General features: G+C 45.0%; 1 protein-coding gene across 1 annotated transcript in view; it reads right to left on the reverse strand.

The window, feature by feature from the left end:
- ttll7 (tubulin tyrosine ligase-like family, member 7) overlaps positions 1-20,582 on the reverse strand; it is a 179,619-nt gene that overhangs the window by 27,817 nt on the left and 131,220 nt on the right. The window contains exons 8-10 of the mRNA XM_048602248.1: positions 8,840-9,004; positions 4,898-5,056; positions 210-304 (exon numbers count right to left, since the gene is read on the reverse strand). Of these exons, the coding sequence (XP_048458205.1) occupies positions 210-304; positions 4,898-5,056; positions 8,840-9,004 (419 nt within the window). The remainder of the gene's footprint in view (positions 1-209; positions 305-4,897; positions 5,057-8,839; positions 9,005-20,582) is intronic.

Consider the following 20,582-nt stretch of genomic DNA (forward strand, 5'->3'; position numbering starts at 1 on the left):
ATGGCAGAATGAGACTGAGATGTCAAGTGGCCTAATCCTGCTCCTAATTCCTCAGTTCTTGATCAGCTGTTATAAGGAAATGGAGTTAAGGCCACAATCAGGTAACACACAGTATTCTGTAATAATGCAGGAGGCTTGAGGGGCTGAATGGCCTTCACTGGTTTCTCATTATTGTGCCTTTGTGATTTTGAATTTTAATTTTAACTTACCGTACATTAAGCAGCTTCAGTGCATGCACTAACACTCCCTTTTTCACTTCAAAATCTATCTTCTGGTCTGTCCCAAAGCTAGGAGCACGGTTAATCTGGTTAGGGAGGTGGAAAGACATCATTTCAAAGACTCTTCAAGAAAACAATACTTGAATATTTCAACTAACGTGTCAGAAAGGTTAATTCAGCAATCTGTTTTGATCAGCCTGTCCACACAAATCCCGAACACCATGCTTAATAGACCCGAAACAAGACAGTGTCCAACAATCCCAATCAGTAGGGGGGTCTCAGTTTTCCCAGAAGGATCACAATCTCTTTATTAACACAGAACCACTTCTCCAAGTTCAAAAATAACCTGAAGGGAATTAGCTACACGTCAGAACTAAACTTCAACAGTTTGCATTTATATAACCCCATAGCATAATGAAGAGCCCCATGGTGCTTCACTGAAATGACTGCCAAACAAAATTTGACGGCAAACACAGAAGGAGATATTAGGAGTGCCTTAAAGGAGGAGAGGCAGATGTGTCCAGACAGGTGAACTTCAGAGTTTAGTTTTAATTAAAAACCCGGCCATCGACAGTGGACCATTTAAAATCAGGATTGGAGATGCAGCTAGATGTCTTGTAGGGCTGGAGGAGTTATAGGGATAGGGAGGTGTGAATCCAGTGAGGGTTTTGAACACAAAGGTGAGAATTTTAAACTCAAGGCATTGCTGAACAACTTGGCCAATTGTGTGTTGATGGGTGAATGGGCCTTTTTTTCATTCATTCGTGGGATGAGGGCGTCGCTGGCTAGGTCAGCATTTATTACCCAGTTAAGAGTTAACTGTGGATCTCAAGTCACATGTAGGCCAGACCAGGTAAGGACAGCAGTTTGCTTCCCTAAAGGACATTAGTGAACCAGATGGGTTTTATCCCCCAATAATCAACAATGGATTCATGGTTATCATCAGACACATCATTCCAGGTTTTTGTTGGATTCAAATTCCACCATCTGCTGCAGCAGGATTTGTACACAGGTCTGCAGAACGTTAACAGCCCAACGATAATACCATGAGACCATCTCCTCCCAGTAAAGTTTTTAATGGGCTCTAGTTTATGGAGGTGCAAAGGAGGCTGGTCAGAAACATACTGAAATAGTCATACCTAGAGGTAACAAGAGCAGAGGTGGCCTTCAACAGAATGGCTCCCTAAAATCATAACTCCTTCCTGGCATCATGAGCTTGTATTTATTTCCTCTTGCCTTTCAGTCAGAGTTTGTTCTGAAATACTGCTCCAGACAATCCTTTTCTATCTCTCCAACTTTGCTATATTTTCAGCGGTCTCACTTGAGGGCAACAGCTTGGCGCGTGGACCGTCTGCTCATGAAATTATGGAGCCCGTCTGCTTGTGAAATGAACACAATCAAAACCCAGGCTTGCCCACTTCTGGCGGTCAGTTAGGCTTGGTTGGCTGGACAGTTTGTCTCTGAAGCAAAGGGATGCCAACACCAGCTAAAGTTACCATGATGGTCCCATCTTCTCAATCCCTCCCTTCACCTGAGGTGAGGTGACCCTCGGATTAAACCATCACCAGTTGTCTCTCTTGACCTCTCAGTTCACCATGCACTAGTCAGAGATGGTCCAGCTCACAGTTTATAAGCAATTTTGTGTTCCCTTTACAACAGAGAAGGCTATGGGGAGATTTAATCTATTAGGTAAATAAGGAGGAGCTGCTTCTGCAGAATCACGGAAGTATTATGGCACAGACAGAGGCCATTCAGCCCATCATGTAAGCAACAGTGATCCAATGAGTGTTATGACTTAGTGCCATTCTCCTGCCTTTTCCTCATGACCTTACAAGTCGTTTGCTTGAAATGATCATCTAATGCCTACTTGAGTGCCTCAAGTGAATCTGCCTCTACTCCACTTCAAAGCAGCACATTCCATACCCATGGCGGAAGAGTTGAGGGGAGACGATGGCCTAATGGTATTATCGCTGGACTGTTGACCCAGATAATATTCTAGGGACCTGAGTTCGAATCTCGGCACAGCAAATGGTAGAATTTGTATTCAATAAATATCTAGAGTTAAGAATCTAATAATGACCATGAATCCATTGTCAATTGTTGAGGAAAAACCCATCTGGTTCACTAATGCCCTGTAGGGAAAGAAACTGCCATCCTTACCTAGTCTGGTCCACATGTGACTCCAGAACCACAGCAATGTGGTTGACTCTCAACTGCCCTCTGGACAATAAATGCTGTCTAGCCAGTGACACCCTCATCCTGTGAATAAATATTAAAAAAAAGTCAGTAACCAAAGGAGAGAGAGATTAGGTTCAGTCTGGATGTATAATTTGCCAACCCACATTGTTGTAGGCCTAGGCCAATTTATTACAGGTGTGAGGCAGCAAATTTCTCCTCCATGCTACTGCTTGCGCAGGTTAGTTGCTATGGAGTCTTCCCTTGCACTTTTAGCTCAAACATAACTTTGGAAGTACCAGTTGAGGTTTGGAGGGTATAGGTGTCATGCCTGTCTAGGATGGGCCGAAGGAGTAACAGGTAATGATGATATTTTATAGCTGGATGGGAAAATGGATTGTACGGGATGGGAAAACAGGCTGGGAAAATTTCGGATGATACTTGACAAGTTGCATGACCTTGAATGAGTCCCGTGAACATTCCTTTATGGGCCGAAGATAGCACCTGCAGCTTGTATTTTCTGTAGCTGTGTTTTCTGTTCTGGCCAGCAGTTTTGTCTGTTGTATCTGCTGTTTTCTGTGCTGGCTGTTTCTTACTCTGTACAAGAGAGAGCGAGTTTCATTCCAAGCTGCTAGACTTCACCTCGGACTGGAATTGTGAACAGTGCCAGGAACAAGCTCAGCCTTCAGACCAACCGTCAATCGAGGGGCCCCCGACGGGCAGAAGGGCGTGAGGCTTATTGCTTTTTCCTCTTTTTTCCATTCTTTTTATTTACTTAATAAATGTTCCTTTCTTTTTCATCTTTTATTATTACTTATGAAACATTCATATTTAGGCAAATTGCTGTTGTCGAGCCTTCACTTAACTACATTTAACCAAATCTGAAAAGAACTGTTTGCGTACACTCTGTGATGCAAGACAGTGTCTCATCTGATTTCCTGTGCTTTCATTAAAAATATTCAACTCGTCCCCCTGCCCTTCTGTCAAGCAGCCAATACAACAAAAGTCACAGTACTCCAACAACGTTAACCAGAGAGTCAAACAGCACAGAAACAGACCCTGTGCTTCAACTCGTCCATGCTAACCAGATTTCCAAAACTGAACTAGTTCTGTTTGCCTGCATTTGGCCCATTTCCCTCTAAACCTTTCTTATTCATTTACCTGTCCAAACGTTAGGGTTAGAGTTAAGGTTAGAATTAGAACATAGAACAGTACAGCACAGTACAGGCCCTTCAGCCCACGATGTTGTGCCGACCTATTATCCTACTAAGATCAATCTACCCTGCATACCCTACATTTTACTATCCTCCATGTGCCTATCCAAGAGTCGCTTAAAAGTGTCTAATGTATCTGACTCCACTACCACTGCCGGCAGCGCATTCCACACGCCCACCACTCTCTGTGTGAAGAACCTACCTCTGACATCTCCCCTATACCTTCCTCCAATCACCTTAAAATTATGCCCCCTCGCAATAGTCATTTCCGCCCTGGGAAAAAGTCTCTGGCTATCCACTCTATCTATGCCTCTCATCATCTTGTACACCTCTATCAAGTCACCTCTCACCCTTCTTCACTCCAATGAGAAAAGCCCTAGCTCCCTCAACCTTTCCTCGTAAGACCTGCCCTCCAGTCCAGGCAGCATTCTGGTAAATCTCCTCTGCACCGTCTCTAAAGCTTCCACATCTTTCCTATAATGAGGTGACCAGAACTGAACACAATATTCCAAGTGTGGTCTAACCAGAGTTTTGTAGAGCTGCAGCATAACCTTGCGGCTCTTAAACTCAATACCCCTGCCAATGAAAGCCAACACACCATACACCTTCTTAACAACGCTATCAACTTGGGTAGCAACTTTGAGGGATCTATGGACGTGGACCCCAAGATCCCTCTGTTCCTCCACACTGCCAAGAATCCTGCCATTAACCCTATATTCTGCATTCAAATTCGACCTTCCAAAATGAATCACTTCACACTTTTCTGGGTTGAATTCCATCTGCCACTTCTTTGCCCAGCTCTGCATCCTGTTAATGTCCCGTTGCAACCTACAACAGCCCTCCACGCTGTCCACAACTCCACCAACCTTCGTGTCATCAGCAAACTTACTAACCCACCCTTTCACTTCCTCATCCAAGTCATTTATAAAGATCACAAAGAGCAGGGGTCCCAGAACAGATCCCTGTGGATCACCAAGGGTCACCGAGCTCCAGGCTGAAAACTTTCCATCTACTACCACCCTCAGTCTTCTATTGGACAGCTAATTGTGTATCCAGACAGCCAGATTTCCCCGAATCCCATGCCTCCTTACTTTCTGAATGAGCCTACCATGGGGAAACTTATCAAATGCCTTGCTAAAATCCATATACACCACATCCACTACTCTACCTTCATCAACATGTTTTGTCACATCCTCAAAGAATTCAATTAGAGTTAGTACCATCTGGGAGAGCTGAGTGAAGATTGAAGTTGAACCACACATTGTGGTCACTGAAGTAAGGAGCACTCACCTCCAGGAGCCAGGGCTTCAGCTTCCTGTCCAAAATGATGTCAAAACCAAGAACTTCGAAACAGACACTGTTGCTGCCGGGGTGCTGGCCTGGTCGGCACATTCGGTAGGCATGTAGAACATGAGGCTCTGCCACAATCAACGTCTTCACCACAAGGTCCTGTGACAGACAGAAATAGTACATTAAAGAAAGAAACTGCGTTTATAAAGCAGTTTCAGCACATCAGAGCAAAAGGTGGGCCATTCAGCCCCTTGAACCTGATCCAACATTCCAAATCATGGCCAATGATCTACCTCTGCATCATATTTCCCCGCTATCCTCATATCCCTTGTTGTTATTAGTAACAGAAATCTATCAGACTCGGTCTTGAATTTACATAAACAGCAGGTTTCCAAAGCTCTCTGTGAGAGATTCATCACACACAGAGTGAAAAAAATTCCTCTTTGTCTGAGCACTAAATGGCTTGCCCTTATTTTGAGATTACACCCCCTGGTTTCAGATCACCCCCTCCCTCACCCTGTTACCCCAGCTAGAGGGAGCATCCTTTTCCGCATCGAGACTTCACAATCTAGAATTAATAGTCTAATGATGCCCATGAAGCCGATGTTGATTGTTGGAAAATCCAAACTGGATCGCTAATGCTCTTTAGGCAAGGGAAGTGCCTTCTTCACCTGGTCTGGCCTGCATGTGAATCCAGACCCACAGCAAGGGGTTGGACTCTCAACTGACCTCTGGGCAATTAGGGATGTGCAATAAATACTGGCCCAGCCAGCAACACCCAGATCACCCATCAATGAATTTTTAAAAATTGTTGCAAGTTCCAGTAGATTGCTGTTCTTCCAAACGCTAGACATTACAAGACCTATCGTTGCAAACCCTTCCCATCGGACAGACCCACCATCCTACAAATCAATGTTGTGAACCTCCATTGCACTCCCTCTGCTGCAAGTAGATCCTTCCTTAGACATGGGGACCAGAGCTGCACCCAATACTCTCACGAGCATTCTATATAATTGAGGCAAAACTTCTTTGCTCCTATACTCAAATCCTCTTATGGTAAAGGCTAACACAACATTCACCTGACAAATTGCTTGTTGCACTTATATGTTCCCTTTCAGTGATTTATGAACAAAGATACCCAGGTCCCTTTAGACATCAATGCTGCCCAACCTCTTACCATTTAAGAAATACTCCGCACCTCCTTTCATCCAGGATTTGCAGCCTTTGAATTAGTTTTGAAGTTGCTGTGAAACACAGTGACCCTCTCAAGTTTAACAACATCCTTCCAATGGAAGAGCAGCCAGATTTGTCCACAGTATTCTAAAACAGGCCTCACCAATATCCTGTACAGCTGCAACATGATGTCCCAATTCCTATACTCAGTGCAATGACCAATAAAGGCAAGCGTACCAAACGCCTTCTTCTCCACCCTGTCTACCTGTGACTCCACTTTCAAGGAACTATGCCCACCTGCACCCCAAGGTCTGTTTGTTCGGCAACACTCCCCAGGACCTTACCAGAAAGTGTATAAGTCCTGCCCTGGAAACAAAAAATGCTGGAATTCACAGTGGGTCATGCAGCATCCATGGAGAGAAAGCAAGCTAACGTTTTAAGTCTCAGAGCTGACGAGAAGCGTGGATGAGGCCACTTTATGCAATAACTGTGGGGTGGGGGATGGAGTGCTGGGGGAGAAAGGGTGTAGATAGAGCAGATTAAGTGATTGGAATATCTAATTACCAAACCTGAAAGAACAGACAGTCCCACTGGGATGTTGGTGGGGGGGAGGGGTGTAAAGCTGAAAGAAAGGGAAGGAATGGGAGTGGGCTTACAATCTGAGGGTGTTGAACTCAATATTGTCTAGTCTGAAGATGAGATGTTTTTCCTCCAGTTTGCGCTGTGATTCACTGGAACACTGCAGCATGCTGAGGACAGACATGTGGGCACGTGAGCAGGACACTGTGTTAAAATGACTGTATGGGAAGGTTGGGATCCTGCTTGCACACAGACCAGAGGTGTTCTGCAAAGCAGTCACCCAGACTGCGTTTGGTTTCTCCAGTGTAGAGTAGGCCACATTGGGTGCAGCTAATACAATACACAAGATTGAAGGAGGTACAGGTGAAATGCTGCTTCACCTGGAAAGACCGTTTAGGCCCTTGGATGGTGAGCAGGGAGGAGGTGAAGAGGCAGGCATTGCACCTTCTGCAGTTACATGGGAAGGAGCCGTGGGGGTGGGGGTGTGGTGTTGGTGGTCAATGAATGGACGAGGTTGTCCCAGAGGGAACAGTCTCTGCGAAATGCAGACAGGGGGAGTGAGGGGAAGATGAGTTTGGTGATGGCGTTCTGCTGGAGTTGTCTGAAATGGTGGAGAATGATCCTTTAAATGTGGAGGCTGGTGGGATGAAAAGTGAGGACAAAGGGAACCCAATCACACTGTTGTGAGTGATGGGAAGGGGCAACGGCGGAAGCACAGGTGATAGGTCGGATGCGGTTGAGGGCCCTGTCAACCACAGTGGGTGGGAAACCATGGTTATGGAAGCAGGAAGCCATGTCAGCAGCGCTGTGTTGGAAGGTGGCATCATCCGAACGGAAACAATGTAGGTGAAGGAACTGGGAGAATGGGATGGGAGTCCTTGCAGGACGTGGGGTAAGGTAGCTGTGGGAGTCAATGGCTTTGTAGTGGAAGGCAGTGGACAGTTTACACATACCCCATAAAAAGACAGGCATAACTAGGACCTATGCGGGTGCCCATAGCCACTCCTTTGACTTGGCAGAAGTGAGATGAGTTAAGGGAGGAATTGCTCAGTCAGAGAACAAGTTCAGCCACATGGAGAACAGTGGTGGTCCTTTCCTGGCTTGCCTTACTTAGTCTTTTCTAGTATTTTCACCATCCCTATATAATGACGGCCAAAATTCCATTTGCCTTTCTGATTTACACTTGACAGAGGCATGTGAGCATGAAGTTAGTGACCCGTAGCAATCACAAAACCAATAACCTCATGAGCCATCAATGTCTGGGAGAAGGAAGGGATTAAATCTGTAGGATATAGGAGGAGCAGTTCTTTGAACAATTCCCATTGAAACAATTTTCACGGTAGGTGAAAGTACAGTACAGGGTATTCTTGCTTCTGAGTTAGAGATTGTGGCATCAGGTCCCAGTCCAGAGACTTGGACATAAAATTCTACGCTGATATACCAATACGGTACTGAGGGAGGGCTGCACAGAGCAACCAGCTTTCAAGCAAGATTCTAAATCATAAGACGACAAGACATAGGAGCAGAAGCAGAATCAATCCTTAATTCCCTTACTGATTAAAAATCTGCCTATCTCAGCCTGAATTACACTTAATGATCCAGCCTTGACAGCCCTCTGTGTGAAGAATTCCACAGAGTCACTACCATCTCAGAGAAGAAATTCATCCTCACATCTGTCTTAAATAGATTATTCCCTCCAATCCTAGAGTCTCCCACAAGGGGAGACAACCTCTCCATATCCACTCTGTCAAGTCTGCTAAGTATATGCTTGTTTCAATAAGGTCACCTTGCCATTTTTCTGAACTCCAATAAGTACAGGCCCAACCTGCTCAACCTCTGCTCATAAGACAGTCCTCGTTCTCATAGCATTATTTTGATGCAGAGTAGACAAGTTACCACCCCAACCGTGCACCCCCCCCCAACCCGCCACCGTGTTCAGGAAAATATGAATCCCACAGTCAGCATCGCAAATGCCAGATGAGCTGGTCATTACCACATTACTCCATAAGGGAGCCTGCTATGTGCTAATCTAGAGGCTGACATGCCTCTACCTTAAGACAGCGACGGAAATTCATAAGGTTCTTCAGTATCGCTAAAGCACAATGGGTCATCCTGACAGTGTGCAAGGTCTTCGAGAAATGCAAATCTTTCTCTTTCTTTCTTTAAAAATTAAGCAATGCTGATACATACAGAGACATCATTCCAGAATTTGGCCACATCGTAATCGTTGGTGCGAAGGAATTCGGTGAACCACCTGATTGATCGCTTGCTGCCTCTGTCTGCTTGCTCATCCCGCTCAAAATTCTCATTGTGCTTGTTCACAGAGTAGTTCGTCAGGTGCATAAAGAGCTGGCTCTGCAAAAGTCGCATAAAAAGAAACAGAAAGACACAGTATATTCTTTCCTGCAGACATGATTTTTCTTACTGCTAACTATGTCGTGTGAATTGATACAATATCCAAGGTTGGAGTACTCAGTGCAATGTTGGGCTCTTTTTTTTACATTCATTCATGGATGAGAGCACCACTGGCATTTACTGCCCATCCCCAATTGCCCAGAGGGCAGTTAAAAGTCAACCACATTGCTGTGGCTTTGGAGCCACATGTGGGCTAGGCCAGGTAAGGATGGCAGTGAACCAGATGGGTTTTTAAGACAATCAACAATATGGTCCTCATTAGACTCTTAATTCCACAGAAAGAGAAGGATTTAAGGTAGAGTGGCATGGTGGCTCAGTGGTTAGCACTGCTCCCTCACAGCGCGAGTTTGTTTCCAGCTATGGGTGACTGTCTGTGTGGAGTTTGCACGTTCTTCTTGTGCCTGCATGGGTTTCCTCCCACAGTCCAAAGATGTGCAGGCCAGGTGGATTAGCCATGACTAAATTGTCCTTAGTATCTGGGGAGGTGCAGGCTAGGTGTAAGTAGGGGGCTGGTTCTGGATGGGATGTTCTCTGGAGGATCTGTGTGGACTCGAAGGGTTGAATAGCCTCTTTCTGCATGGTAGGGCCTCTATAACAATGAAGCTGCAGTATGGATTCATTAGCCTGCAGCCTAGAGGGAAGACAGGCAAAGAAACAAGAACTCAAAATCAGGCTTGCTTTAACTGAGCAGATAAGATGAAGACGTGATTAGTTATATAATGATGCTTGTTGTATAATGGTGAAAGATACATCAGGAAGGTTTGCAACCACCATCCTTCCTTTAGATTGGGATCTGACTGATTCGATTGACCTGTCATCTATGATTGAAGAAAACTACTTGGTAGTTAAACAGGAAGAGGCTCTCGTCTTAAACAAGATGTAGCTTATTGCACGATAGCAATCAGGTACAAGTTACATTAGAGTGACAGGCATCCCTGTTAAAAAGATGGAGGAGAGTTGGGTGATAAGTCTATCTCCTGGAAGATCCAGAGCCCTTCCCTTACTCAGGCCTATAAAATATCAGCATACTGCCCAGTGCTAAATGTAATGCTCAGTGTTAACCCTTTCAAAACTTAAGACAGGGAATACTGGAGAAACTCAGCAGGTCTGGCTGCATCTGTGGAGACAGAAAGAAGTGACAATTTTAGTCTAGTTTGAATCTTCTTTAGAACTGAAATGGATTGGAAATTTGTCTTATACTTTGACAGAGGCTGTGGACTAATGACAGGAACAGATAGTGTGGAGACCCAAAGCAAAAGACAAGAGAGTTCATAATAATGGTGAAAGACAAAGAACACATGTAAAGTGGGCATAAATTAAGATGTGAAAGAAGGAAATGGCTCCTCTCTACTGAGGGCAAAGAAAACAAGCTACATAAAAGATAATGCCAATGGGGAGGCGGGGGAAGGGGATATGTGGAAGGCGTGGAGAGTGTGAGAGGGGGCGTGGGGAGTGTGGGGACTTTGAAAATGTAAGAAAAATGAGGAACAGATGTCACAGTGGGATGTGGATAGAGTAGAGCTGGATGAACACAGCAGGCCAAGCAGCATCAGAGGAGCAGGAAAGCTGACGTTTCGGGCCTAGACCGCTGCTTGGCCTGCTGTGTTCATCCAGCTCTACACCTTGTTATCTCAGATTCTCCAGCATCTGCAGTTCCTACTACCTCTGTGGATAGAGTAGATTGGTAGAAACTTTTCACATTATAAAAGGATGGAAAACAAGAGGGCTCAGAGAAACATAGAAGATAGAAGCAGGAGGAGGCCATTCAGTCCTTCGAGCCTGCTCCGCCATTCATCACGATCGTGGCTGATTGTCCAACTCAATAGCCTAATCCTGCTTTCTCCCCATAACCTTGATCCCATATGCCCCAAGTGCTATATCTAGCCGCCTCTTGAATACATCAACTACTTCCTGTGGCAATGAATTCCACAGGCTCACCACTCTTTGGGTGAAGAAATGTCTCCTCATTTCCTCTAAATGGTCTACCCCGAATCCTCAGACTGTGACCCCGGTTCTGGCCACACCTACCATTGGAAACATCTTCCCTCCATCTGCCCCGTCTAGTCCTGTTAGAATTTTATAAGTCTCTATGAGATCCCCTTCTCATTCGTCTGAACTCCAGCGAAAACAATCCCAACCGAATCAATCTCTCCTCATACGTCAGCCCCACCAGCCCCAGAAACAGCCTGATAAACCTTCGCTGCACTCCCTCGAGAGCAAGAGCATCCTTCCTCAGAAAAGGAGACCCAAACAGCACACAATATTCTACGTGTGGTCTCACCAAGGCCCTGTATAACTGCAACAATACATCCCTGCTCCTGTACTCGAAACCTCTCGCAATGAAGGCCAACATACCATTTACCTTCTTTACCGCCTGCTGCACCTGCAGCTTACCTTCAGCAACTGGTGCACAAGGACACCCAGGTCCCACTGCACACTCCCCTCTCCCAATGTACAGCCATTCAGGTAGTAATCTGCCTTCTTGTTTTTGCTTCCAAAGTGAATAACCTCACATTTACCCAAATTATACTGCATATGCCATTGTTTTGCCCACTCACCCAACCTGTCCAGATCATGCTAAAGGATCTCAGCATCCTCATCACAGTTCGCCCTCCCACACAACTTGGTATCATCTGCAAACTTTGAGATGTTACATTTTGTTCTCTCATCCAAATCATTAATATATATCCCAGCACTGATCGCTGTGGCACCCCACGAGTCACTGCCTGCCAATTTGAAAAGGACCCATTAATTCCTACAAAGACAGTAAGAACTGCAGGTGCTGGAGTCAGAGATAACACAGTGTGGATTTGGATGAACACAGCAGGCCAAGCAGCATCAGAGGAGCAGGAAAGCTGATGTTCCGGGTCGGGACTCTTCAGAAAATTAATTCCTACTCCTTGTTTCCTCTCCGCCAACCAGTTTTCTATCCATCTCAATACACTTACCCCAATCCCATGCGCTTTAATCTTGCACAATAATTTCCTAAGCCGGACTTTGTCAAACGCTTTCTGAAAGTCCAAATATACCACATCGACTGGTTCCCCTTTGTGAACTCTAATTAAACCGGAGTTACAAATGTAGCAGATGTCAGTAAAAAACTATTATACTCAGGATATGGAATTCTCAGTCTGGAAGTGCAGTGGAGGCAAGTTCAATCAAGGCATTTTAGATCGAGACAATGTGCAAGGGTATGGGGACAGGGCAGGAGAATGAAACTAGATCATAATGTTGGTTGGAGAGTCAGTATAAACATAAAAGGCCAAATGCCTGCTTCTGCATTGTAAAAATTCTATGATGCTATTCTATGAAGGCAAGAAGTCTCCTGTGGGAGTAGTGAACTGTCTTTCTAATAGTAACCACACAACAGAATGGGACAAAGAAAGAAATAGGGAAGGTTGTCAGAAAGGTGCTAAACACATGGGGCTTTAATCCAAAGTGGAAACAGATGGTCAAGGACAGCATATATGAGTAGTTCATAGAGTATTTTTGCAGCAGTTTCGTAAAAGAGCATGTTTAGGAGGTTAGAGCAGGGTGTACAAGACCTGGTATTGGGCAACAAAAAAGATTAATTAATTGTTGCCATCATAATATGATTGAATTTTACACTCAGATTGAGCAAGAGTGGCTAACGTTTTAAGCTTAAATAAAGGCAATCATAAAAACAGAACTAGCTAAAGTGAGCTGCAAAATACGTTAAAAGATAGGTCTATAGAGATTCAGTGGCAGGCATTTAAGGTAATATTTCAGAATACACAAAATTGATACATTCCAATGTCAAAGAAAATTTCAAAGGGGAGAACCCACTATCTGTCATTAACTACAAATGTTAAAGATAGTATCAAACTTAAAGAGAAAGCTATCATTGCACCAAGACAGATGGCAGGGTAAAAGAGTGAACAGAATATAAAACAACAGCAAAGATTGACTAAGAGATTAATATAAAGGGAAAAACAAGAGAAGGTTATACAGAAATATATATTTTTTTAAAAATAGCAAAGGTTTATATTGACATTTTGAAAAGAAAACAGTTAACAAAGTTAGCGTTCGTCCTAGAGAAAATGAGTCTGGGGCATTAATAATGGAACATAAAGAGACAGCAGATAAATTGAACAGGTATTGGCATCAGTATTCCCTATATAAGACACAAGTAACATAGAATCCCTACAGAGTGGAACTAGGCCCTTCAGCCCAACAAGTCCACACCAACCCTCAGAGCATCCCACCCACACCCATCCCCCTATAACTCATGCAATCTACACATCCCTGAACACCACGGGCAATTTAGCACGGCCAATCCACCTAGCCTGCACATCTTTGGACTGTGGGAGGAAACCGGAGCACCCAGAGGGAATCCACACAGACACAGGGAGAACGTGCAAACTCCACACAGACAGTCACCGAAAGGTGGAATCAAACCCGGGTCCCTGGCGCTGTGAGGCAGCAGTGCTAACCACTGAGCCAGAAATAGCTGTAACTCAGGAAATGGAAGGGACAGAGGAGCTGAAGAAAATTACAATCACAAGCGAAGTGGTACTGAGTAAATTGCTGGAGCTGCAGGCTGACAATTCCCCAGGTTCTGATAAACTTCGTCCCAGGGTCTTAAATGGAAGTGATTATTGATATGGAGATAGTAGGAACTGCAGATGCTGGAGAATCTGAGATAACAAGGTGTAGAGCTGGATGAACACAGCAGGCCAAGCAGCATCAGAGGAGCAGGAAAAATGACGAATCAGGCCTAGACTATTGATATAGTCAATGGCATTGATTTTAACTTTCTAACATTCTCTAGATTCAAGGAATGTTCCATTAGCTCAAAAACAAAGTGATGTATCTCCTTTATTCAGAAAGACAGAGAGAAAGCCTCCCAATTAGTTTAACATCTGGCTTAAAGACGATGTTAGAATTTATTATTGCAGATGTTTTTGCAGGACTCTTGGAGAGTTCAATGTAATCAAACAGAGTCAATGTGGTTTTGTGAAAGGGACATCAAATTTATCTCATTTACTGGAGTTCTTTGTGGAAGTAACTTGGGCTGTGGCTAGAGGATAACTGTTAAGATATACTGTACTTGAGTTTCCTTAAAATATTTGAGAAGGTGCCATATTGAGTGTTACTATCGAATATGAAAGCTCATTTTGTGTTGGGGTAATATATTGACAAGGATAGAAGATTGGCTGGTAAACAGGAAACAAAGAATGGACATAAATGGGTCATTTTCTGTTTAGCAAGATGTAACTAGTGGTGTGCTACAGGAATCAATACTGAGATCTCAACTTTTTACAATAAACAGGAATTAATTGGATGAAGGGGCAGAGGTATGGTCGCTATGTTTGTTAATGACATTAAGATAGGTAAAAAAAGTAAATTGTGAAGAGGACGTATCTTTATATCGGTAGGTCAAGTGGTTGGGAAAAGATCTGGCACATGGCAAACAGGAGAAAATGTGAAAAAAATTGTCTATTTCTCAGAAAGAATTTTTTTAAAACCACATTATCACAACGGCAAATGTTGTAGAGCTCACATGCAGTGGGATCTAGGTGTCCCAGTGCATAAAACGCAAAAGGTTTACATGTAGGTAATGAGGAAAGCAAATAGAATGTCATCATTTATTGTGAGGGGAATTAAGTACAAATGTAGGGAGATTATCCTTCAATTATATAGGCCATTGTTGGTGACACCACATCTAGGGTATTGTCTGCAATACTACTCTCATCATTTAAGAAAATAGTATTAATGCATTGGTCAGAGAAGGTGTAATGAATGAATACCTGTTATGGGCAGGTTATCTTATGAGGAAAGGCTGGGCAGGCTAGGCTTGTATCCATGAAAGTTTAGAAGGTTAAGAGGCAACTTGATTGAAACATGAAAGATCTAAGGAATCTCTTCCTCAAAAGGTGGTGGAAGCAGAATCCTTGAATATTTTTAAAGCAGAGATACAGAGATTCTTGATAGGCAAGAAGGTGGAAGAATATTGGAGGTGGTTGGGAAGGTGGGGTAATTAGATCAGCTATGACATTATTGAATGGTGGAGCAGGCTAAATGGGCCGAGTGATCAACTCCTGCCCCTAATTTGGATGCTCAAATGTTGTTTGAAAGAAGGAGAAAGGTAGGAATGTGGGAAACAGGAGGAGACATATTTGAGATAAGGATTGCTGCTCTCATGAAGGATAAACATTGACATAGACTGACTGGACCCAACAACCTACATCCGTGCTTTAATTTGTCTGTAATCCCTGAGCCTTATCCACTTGTCACAAAATGATGTAGCCTCCGTAAGGGGCTAAAATCAATTAAAGAGTAAGATGCCCAGAATTGTACAATTTGCAGAGAGCTCATTCTGACCACTGGGGAAATTTATACAAGATTAAAAAAAAACTGGCAGGATAAGCAAATATGGGCATTGAAAGGTAATACTGTCATTTCTAAATCAAAAACTCCTGAGCTCAATCTCCTGCTCAAGGTTTGAGGACATAATCCAGGCCGACAGTTTGACACAGCATCCAGGGAATGCTACACTATCAGAGGCACCACCTTTCAGATGGAAAACCTTTCAGACTGACTCGCTGTTTCTCCAGTATTACAGACCATTTCATCGCATACTTAGAAGAAACCCATGGAGATTTTTGCGCTGCCAAAGACCTGACCAATATTCTATCATTCAGCCGTGAAACAACAGTTGTCGCGTTTTACCACAGAACTGTCACTGCATCTCCAAAGGTAGGAGTTAGACGTGAAGGCATTTCAGGGTAGCCTGGAAACAAAGAAATTAGGAGCAGGGGTAGGGCATTCAGCCCTTCCAGCCTGTTCCACCATTCAATACAGTCATGGCTGATCATTCAACTCAGTCCCCTGTTCTCTCTTTCTCCCCATACGCTTTGATCCCTTCAACCCTAAGAACTATATCTACCTTCCTCTTGAAAACATTCAACGTTTTCGCCTCAACAGCTTTCTGTGGTAGAGAATTCCACAGGCTCACCACTCTCTGAGTGAAGAAATTTCTTACCTTAGTCCTAAATGGCTTACCCCGTATTCTCAAACTGTGGCCCCTGGTTCTAGTCAAGGGGAACATCCTTCCTGCATTTTTTCTGTCTAATCCTGTTAAGAATTTTATAGGTTTCTATGAGATCTCCCCCCACAACCATACTTCTAAACTCCAGTGAATATAGTCCTAACCAATCCAGGAATCAATTTGGTAAACCTTCACTGTAATCCCTCCATCGCCAGAACATTCTTCCTCAACTAAGGAGACTAAAACTGCACTCAATATTCCAAGGAAATAGCAAGAACTGGAGATGCTGGTGTCAGAGTCAACACAGTGTGGAGCTGGAGGAACACAGCAGGCCAGGCTGCATCAGTGGAGCAGAAAAGTCGACGTTTCGGATTTACACATTTCATCAGGGTCCTGATGGTGCCTAACCTGCTGTGTCCCTCCAGCTCCACACTGTGTTGACTCAATTCTCCAAAACTGTGCTATGAATCCTCCTGAAATGCGAAAATAACCAAAATGTCATTGGTCTGAAACGTTAACTCTTCATTCAATGACCTGCCGAGTATTTCCAGCCTTTTCATTTTCATTTTTAGTTCAGGTTTTCGGGAACCACTGGTACTTTGCTTTTGTTTTAAGTTAAGAATCTGCACAAGTAGGCCATTCAGCCCACCGGTTCATGCTAACAATAATGCACCACATGAGCCTCTTACCAGATACCACATTGAACCCCACCTACATATTCTACTGCTTTCTCCTCATGCGCTTATCAAGCCTTTCTTTGATGGCATCTGTGTTATTTGCCTCAACGTGTGGTCACAACTTCCACAATCTCACCACTTTCTGGCAGGGTAGCTTTTGTTTTTCCGCTGAATTCCTATCGCTGTTCCTATTTATTCAGTTGCTTTACTGTAATTCCAGGCTGGCTGTACATGGTGAATGAGCAATGATACACTTAGTCTTCTCCAGAACCAGAAGGGTAGTGGGAAGGAGGGTTATTAATTTGAGCACCTTATCCTAACCTCACGTCCTTCCAACCACTCTCAGCAGGATGAAAATAGCAAAATGCTCCAAGATTATTCAGGAGGGAGTCTTTGATGCACCACTACTGATCCACACAATTTGCACAGAACTCGTTTCAAACTCCCAGGGTGGTCTACAGTGCAACAGTATGTTTTGCAATTAAAACGCTAATTAGTTGCAGATTAAGAAGCAAGTGTATAACCTGCAGCCATCTGGTGTAACTGGCACAATAAACAAGCATAATGAGATGTTTCTATCCCGTGAAGCAACAAGGGATTCACTGCATGAAGTTATCCTGCACGAGTGGACCCAATGCAACATACGCCATGTGTTAGGAAACTGAAATCTTTACTGGCAGCTCAGCTACTGCCATGGAATGCATTTTGCTCCAATCTTTTTCCTCCACATCCTGCCCTTCACAGGATGATTCAGCAGGAAGCCTCCGCACCCATGCCCTCCATGTGCTCTGCAACCCACCCGAAGGATTGGTGGGTTTCTCCCCCCATATGCGTGCGGATAATCCGATAGGAATGGGTGTGTCCAACAATTCCTAAGGCTGGTTATTCCTCTGCTAGCCTAGGGTAGAGGAAAGCTATCACAGAATCTCTACAGTGTGGAAGCAGGCCATTTAGCCCATAGCTATCCTCTGAACAGCATCCCACCCAGACCCATTCCCCTACCCTATCCCAGTAACCTTACATCTCCCCTTGCTAACCCACATGTCCCTGGACACTATAGTATGGCCAATCCACCTAATCTGCATATCTTTGGATCATGGGAAGAAACAGGAGCACCTGGAGGAAACCCATGCAGACATGGGAAGAATGTGCAAACTCCACACAGACAGCTGTCTAAGGGCGGAATTGAACCCGGGTCCCTGGTGTTGTGAGGCAGCAGTGCTAACCACTGAGCCACCATGCCATCACAAGGAAAGGTAGTTCAGGGATGCCACAGTTATGTCAGGAAATTCAACACACTCTTCGAGACCAAGACTGATCTAGGTCATCAAATTTCTATCAACGATTCAGGGCCCCTCCTTTGCAAAAAAGTTCCATACTGGGAATCCAGTTCAAGGTTGAAAGTTGCCGTGATGCTGTCGTTGAAAATTGAGATAGCGTTCCAGCAACTTCTGTTTTGTTCCGGATTCACAGCATCCACAGTTCTTTCGGTTTTTATTTAGTACTTAACTCACTACCACATCTGTTCTAAGCATGCCCACCTTGAAGAAGTTCTGCTCCTCTCTCTGACGGGATTTCCGTTCCAATCTTTCTTCTTGCCCACCGACATTAATTTCACTGTTACTTCCTGGTGTTTGACCAGGTAATTGCTAAAACTCATTTCCACAGCAATATCACATTCCTCAGTGGCTGCCTCCGGCTCAGACTCACCCCACGTGGATTCCAACTGAAGTTTCATCCCTTGTGTTTTGAATCCTCCCAGGATCACAAATACCTCCGTGATGTTCAACGTTCCACAGACAGCTGCTCTCGCCGCATCCTGAGATCCACACTCAGTGCCATGCGGCATCACATACACACTCTCAACCTTTCTCTCCAACAGCATCGCAATACGCTGACTCAGGGCTGCACCACTCCCCAGTTCCACTTCATCTTCCGGCTCATTCGTTGTGCTAACAAGAAACTTTTTCTTTTCCTGTCAGGCATCAAGGCCCACAAGATGTACCAACTCAAAGATACCAATGGCCCTCTGGAACCTTCCTCTCCTCCCCTTCCCTCTGACTCCATCCCCTCCACCAACCCCCCACCTCCTGTTGGGTATTCACCATCCCTCCTAACCCTCCATTCTCCGATGCTGAATGTTCTGCACTCAGCAAAGGCCTCAGCTTTATCCCTCTGCGTCCCCACCTTGATGAATTTCAGGCACGACATGACGCCAAACTCTTCTTCCGCCGCCTTCGCCTCCGTGCTCCTTTCTTTGGACAAAAGTCCTCTCCCCATCCCACAGACCCTTTCACCCAGTTCCAACACTGTCCCTCCAACTGGACCTCTCCCTCTGGCCTTTTACCTGCACTCAATCTGTTCATTGAGAACTGTCAACGTGATATCGGTCGCCTCCATTTCTCTGCCACCCTCACCAGAACCAACCTATCTCCCTCCAAACTGACTGCACTCTGTGCGCTTAGATTAAACCCTGACTTTGTTATTAAGCCTGCCGATAAGGGTGGTGCTGTTGTAGTCTGGCGTACTGACCTCTACATTGCAGAGGCTGGGCACCAGCTCTCAGATACCTCCTCCTACCTTCCCCTGGGCCATGATCCCACCATGGCACATCAGGCCATTGTATCAACTGCGATAACTGATCTCATTTCATCTAGTGATCCACCCCACTCTGCTTCCAAGTCCCCCAGCCCCGCAAAGCTCATTTCTACATCCTTCCAAAAATCCACAAACAGGACTGTCCAGGCAGACCCATTGTTTCAGCCTGCTCCTGCCCCACAGAACTCATCTCTTCCTAGCCTGACTCAGTCTTCTCTCCCCTGGCCCAGTCCCCACCCACATACATCCATGATTCCTCTGACGCTTTACGCCAGTTTCAAAACTTCCAGTTTACTGGCTCCAGCCACCTCCTCTTTACCATGGACATGCAATCCCTTTACACATCCATTCCTCATCAGGAGGGTCTTAGGGTTCTCCGCTTCTTCCTGGATCAAAGACCTGAACCATCCCCACCCACCACCACCCTCCTCCGCTTGGCTGAGCTCGTCCTCACCCTCAACAACTTCTCTTTTAACTCCTCTCATTTTCTTCAGGACAGAGGTGTGGCCATGGGTACCTGCATGGGCCCCAGTTATGCCTGTCTCTTCATGGGGTATGTGGAACATTCCTTGTTCCAGTCCTATTCCGGCTCCCACCCACAACTCTTTCTCCAATATATCAATGATATCATCGGTGCTGCTTCCCTCTCTCATCCGGAATTGGAAAAGTTCATTCATTTCTCTTCCAATTTCCAGCCTGCCCTCACTTTCACCTGGTCTATCTCTGACTCCTTCCTTCCCTTCCTCGGCATGTCTGCTTCCATTTCTGGTGATAAATTGGCCAGAAATATCCACTATAAACCCACTAACTCCCACAGCTACCAGGACTATACATCCTCACAGCCTGCTTTCTGTAAAGACTCCATCCCATTCTCTCAGTTCCTCCAACTCCATCGTATATGTTCAGATGAGGCCAACTTTGACAGGAGAGCCTCCAAAATGTCCATCTTCTTCCTCAACCGAGGATTCCCACCATCGTTGACAGGGTCCTCAACCAGGTCCAACCCATCTCCTGCACTTCTGCCCTCACCCCTTCTCTTCCCCCCCGCAACAGTGATAGGGTTCCCCTTGTCCTTACCTACCATCCCACCAGCATCCACATCCAGAAGATCATCAGATGCCATTCCCGCCACCTCCAGTGAGATGCCACCACCAGACACATATTCCCCTCCCCTCTCTTGCCCGCTTTCAGCAGGTACCGTACCTTCCGGGACACCCTGGACCACACTTCC

This window comes from Rhincodon typus, chromosome 10 (genome assembly GCF_021869965.1).
Source record: "Rhincodon typus isolate 14 chromosome 10, sRhiTyp1.1, whole genome shotgun sequence".
NCBI classification, from domain to species: domain Eukaryota; kingdom Metazoa; phylum Chordata; class Chondrichthyes; order Orectolobiformes; family Rhincodontidae; genus Rhincodon; species Rhincodon typus.